A 4981-nucleotide genomic window follows, 5' to 3' on the forward strand; every position below is an offset into this window, starting at 1 on the left:
TTAGCAGCGCTTTAGCAGGTATTAAAATCGTTGCTAAAGGATATAATTGATTAAAAATTCATCTATGAATTCCTTAGACCTCATAATTATTTTGAGTCTCACATATTAATTAATAATTATTAGAATTTTAATTAGCATAAAATTTGATTTTTTTTTTAATTTTAAAAACAAATTGCACAATTTCATTCAATTATCTCAATTTATATATATCTCTCAATCTATATGTACATTATAAGTAATGTCTTATTATTATCCAATTAGTGCATCTAAAATAAGTGTTATAATTATTGAATGACATAAAATTTATATATATGCACATCTTTCATCAGTATAATTTTACTTTACCAATCATAATATATAGACAATTTATTTTTCCTAATTTTTCATCTTTTTTCCTTTTCTTCTATTCTCTTTCATTGAACTCCATTGTCATTTTCAGTCATTAATCTCATATTTAAATTTCTGAAAAGCATGCAAATCCTTTATATTAAGGCTTCGTTAATTAGGAATAGCTAATCTTAGTACTAAAATTTTATTTTATAAAGCAGAAAGCCAGAAAGAAAGTCTAAATAGTTAATTGTACAAATTTAAAACTGTTCTTTGCAAGAAATTCATATAAGAACACAATAAACCATTTTATTAATTTTTACGAATTTAATTTTAATACAAATAATCACTCATATATAAGATGAAGCGTACTTACACATACATTAAAAATGCTAATTAATTTTCTTACACGCATAAATCAACTAATCAAACAACGAATGGATGGATGATTACGTCTGCGGAATTAATGGAACGTATGCTATTGTACGAATCGAATTAGAGCCCTGAGGTGAACGGAACACCGGTGGCCGGAATCCAGGAATCGCCGGAGATAAAGCTGCCGACGCTGAACTTCCCGGCCTCGGTAGCGCTGGTGATGACGTGGTATCCGGGCCAGTTGACCCTGCCCGACGTGCTGGATCCGGCGCCGGTGTTCATGTATTCGCCGTAGTAGAGCGTGGAGAGAGCGAAATTGCCGCTCCACTCGAGCCAGCCGGCGGGAGCGATAAGGCTCCCTATGTTAGTCTTCAAGATAACCGTTCTTGAGTATTGCTGCCAGGGGCGACCGAGGTAACTCTTGACGGAGCTTTGGACGGGGGCGAGGTCGGAGGCGGCGGCGATGACGGAGTCGTGGATGGAGATTCCGGTATTCTCGTTGGGATCAGTTCTTCCCTGAGCGGTGACGGTGTTCTGCTGGCCGCTAAGAGGCTTGCGGGCGTATATATTGCAGTTCTGGAAGACGACGGCGGCGTCGCCGAAGATGAAGTCGACGGTGCCGTAGACGTCGCAGTTGCGGTAGAACTGGCGCTGGCTGTAGACGTAGACGGTGTCTTGGTATCCCTTAAAGCTGCAGCTGTAGAAGACGGAGAGGTCGGAGCCTGACCGGAGAGCCACCGCCTGATGCTTCTGCGGGCCCGCCGTGTTCTGGATGGTTATGTCACGTGCGATGAATCCGTCACCAACCACAGCTGCATGGAAGAATAATATTATTCAACACGACCTCTTTTTATCCATTGAAAGATGTATTTTATTCTTTATATTCATAAGAGGATCAAATGATTATAATAAAAAAATTAGCAGGTTTAATAAGTTTTGTTCTTTTTTTTTAATATTTTTTTAAAAAATTTAAGTCAAATATTATTATTATTTGAAATTAAAAATCTTATAAATAATATTGGAATATAAATTATAAGACAACGAAGAATATTATTAGCCTCCGCATGGCAAGCGAGTTTCTTTCATGCATTTCAATAACAAAAACTGATCAATGAAATTATACTCACCAAAAGTTGCCGAGCGGAAGGTGGTGGAGCCATCGACGACGTTCTGGCTACCGGTGACAACTGTCTGATCAATTCCATCGCCAACGATCATCAAATTCTTCGCCGACGCCGGGATCTGAACTTGCTCGTTGTAGGTTCCGGCCTTCACATATATAACAAACCTCGACGTTCCGCTGCTCTGCTTCGCAGCAGCAGCCACCGCCTCAGAAATAGTCTCATAGTTCCCCGACCCGTCCTTCGCCACCACAAGGTTAGCGTTCACCGTCGACGACTGAAGAAGCTTCCGGTCCGCAGCCGAAACCCAGGCCGGAAACATGCTTTTTCCATCGTTGGAGAGCAACTTCCGGTTCCCCCCAGCTGAATTAATACTGGCCGCGGAGGCCGCATGAGCTGCGTTGTTAATGGCAAGCAAGTTGCTGACGGCGTTGGAGATATTGTGAGATTGGAATGGGGAGGATGGAAAGTGGAAGGAGGAGTTGAGCTCAGCAAAGCCGTTACGGCAGGTCTGCTGGTTGGCGAGGGCAGCACTCAGCCAGGTTTGGGAGTCGTCGTGGGAACAGCTCTGAGACAGAGAGCGGTTGAGCTGTGCGATGGTGTCCTCGCAGAGCTCGAGACAGTCGGCCCATGCGGCCTTCGTGGGCTGGTCATAGGCCGAGATGTCTATCTCTGACGCGAGCTGGTGGGCTAGCTCGGCCCGGGCTAGTGTCGCTCGGATGGCCAGCTCACGGAGATTAATGGCTTGAGCATTCTCATTTACTACCATGGAGGTGCAGAGCTCAGGGAATGGCGTTTGATTGCAGGAAAGTGCTTTTGCGGTGGTGGCAAAGAGGAGGGTGAGAAGGAAGAAGGAGAGATTGAAAGCCATGTATGCTGAGAATGGTTTGGGCAATTAGAGGAGAGCTAAAGCTGTTTGTAAGAATGGCGATGTAAGGAAGTATAAGATGATCTCCTTATATAGGCGAAGTATGAGATAGAAGTTGGTGGCGATCGATAGAGGAAATAATGAAATGAAACGTTGAGTATTTGGATTTGAAGAAAAGGTTGGAAGAACTTCGACGAAATTAAACATGTGGTTATTTCTGCCCATGCAACGTTATACGTAGGAGAAGAGGGCCTTTGATTAGTTTTTTGGTCTACGTTGGTCAGTGGTCTTTGGTGGAAACCGTTATTCGATTGCTTTTGCAAAACTTTTCGAGAATTTTCAGTCTTTTTTTTTTTTTTGAAGAATTTGTGTTGATAAAAAGTTTGAATTAATGAAAAATATTCGCACGTCAGAACTTTAAGGTTTATTTCTTTTATTTTTTTTTTTGGTGTGAGAATATCAAGATTTATTTTGAATTCTCATTTGCACAATTAAAACATTTCAAAATAGATTACAAAATTCAATATTTTGTTGTTGGTAGTTAGCTTTAAAATATTGGCAGAGACCAGAGGCTGACGCAGCGATGTTTTTTTTTTTTTTTTTTTTCATTTTTTCGCTTTTTCATTTATTAAAGTATTTTAATTAGTTGTTTTTGTTTATTATAAATATATATAAATTTTAATTAAACTATGTATTTATAAATGATAATATAAATTAAACAAAAAATAAATAAAAATAAGATAAACAAACTAGTCAGCAAGCAAGCACGGCTTGTTTAAGGAAGTAAAAATTTTTCTTTTTAGTTATTTTTTAATTTTCATTTTTTTATTTAGCTTTTTAAAAATTTCTTCTTTCTAGTTTTCTCTCCTTTTTTTAATCATTTTTTTATTTTATATAAAATATTTTGTATGATTTTACTTTATAAAAAATGTTTTTATAAAATAAAAAACTAAAAAATGATTTGATAAAACAAAAAAAAAGTAAATTAAAAAGAGGAAAAAAGCGAAATAAGACAATGAAAAAAAGAATCCTAACTAATAGTTAGTTTAATTAAAATTTTTATATATTTATAGAAAATGAAAATAAAAAGTCGAAAACTAAAAAAAATAAAATAAAAAAAAAGAAGAAAAAAATAGAAAAGTAAAAATTAAATTATTGCGTGCCACTTGGCCGTCATGTCATCAGCAGCTTCTAGCAACTCACGTAGCGACCATGCTATTTTTAAAAATATTTTTTTATTAATATTTATTTTAATAATATAAAGAAAGACTACAAAAAAATTTCTGTCCAAGAAAAGTAAAAAAGAAATAAATCTTAATGAAATTTGATCTAAGGGCATCTCCAACCGGAAAACTCCTTTTTCATTTTAAAATATAATAATACATCAAAATGTATTAACTTGTCTCCAATTAAACTCAATTTTATAACACAAAAAAAAAAAAAAAATCTTAGAATATTCTTTCCAATAATTAATTTTTGAATTAAAAAATAAATAAATTGCGGATGAACAGAGTGATATCAATATTGGCGTGTCACTGGTCATCCCGGGTCAAATGACGTAAAAAATGACGCTCGGTTGGAGCTAAGGAAGAACGACAAACACTTATTTGCCTTTCCTTTACAGTTCCTATTACTGACATAATAAGAAGAGTAGCTGCATGAACTGTGGGTTTGTAGTAAAAAACCTACTGAGAGCCAAACAAAAAATAAAATGGGGATCGAGAAAGAGAAACAGGAGACAGTGAGCTAAGCGAAATTATCACCGTCCATTAGGAAAAATGGGAAGATGCTTTACCCTTCATCATAGCTATTAATTCGAAGTATGCTCATCCAAGAACTCAGCAAATTCTCTCCTTTTTCGTGCATAAACGTGTAAAAGACTTTTCACACTTTCTGATCTTCCTTTCAGTGACTGTATAATGACTTGTATTTACTGCGCCGGACATGAGAGTTTCTTCTCATCCAGCTCCCATACGAGCTGGCGAGTGAGAATATCCATAAACTTTTGAGCGAGAGAACAAAAGAGCCAGACAAATACAGTCAGGTAGAGAACGAAGCAAGAGATAAAATCAAGCATTCAAAAGGGAAAGCTAATTGCAAAACATGGAATGAGTCGCCATAGCCCAACCAAAGAGAACAATTACAGAATCTGTTCAAGTTTAGTTAAACTAATTCAAAAATCACCCAAAACAACCAAAATATGAACTAGGTTTGATCCAATAGTTTATCCCTCGATCAGCTCTGTGTAAGATCATGCATGTGCTTTATCTTTATTTTGTTTGATTCTTAA

The 4981-nt window shown here is 36.7% G+C and overlaps 1 protein-coding gene across 1 annotated transcript; it reads right to left on the reverse strand.

Annotated features, from left to right (window-relative positions):
• Positions 1–699: 699 nt before the first annotated feature.
• On the reverse strand, positions 700–2694 carry LOC110115516 (pectinesterase). The gene is made up of 2 exons (XM_020848778.2): positions 1830–2694; positions 700–1514 (listed from the first exon to the last, which is right to left on the reverse strand). The coding sequence occupies exons 1-2, from the start codon at positions 2692–2694 to the stop codon at positions 823–825; spliced, it is 1557 nt and encodes a 518-aa protein (XP_020704437.1). The 3' UTR covers positions 700–822.
• Between the last annotated feature and the right edge of the window lie 2287 nt (positions 2695–4981).

The sequence above is a fragment of the Dendrobium catenatum genome, unplaced genomic scaffold, assembly GCF_001605985.2.
Source record: "Dendrobium catenatum unplaced genomic scaffold, ASM160598v2 fragScaff_scaffold_651, whole genome shotgun sequence".
In the NCBI taxonomy this organism is placed as follows: domain Eukaryota; kingdom Viridiplantae; phylum Streptophyta; class Magnoliopsida; order Asparagales; family Orchidaceae; genus Dendrobium; species Dendrobium catenatum.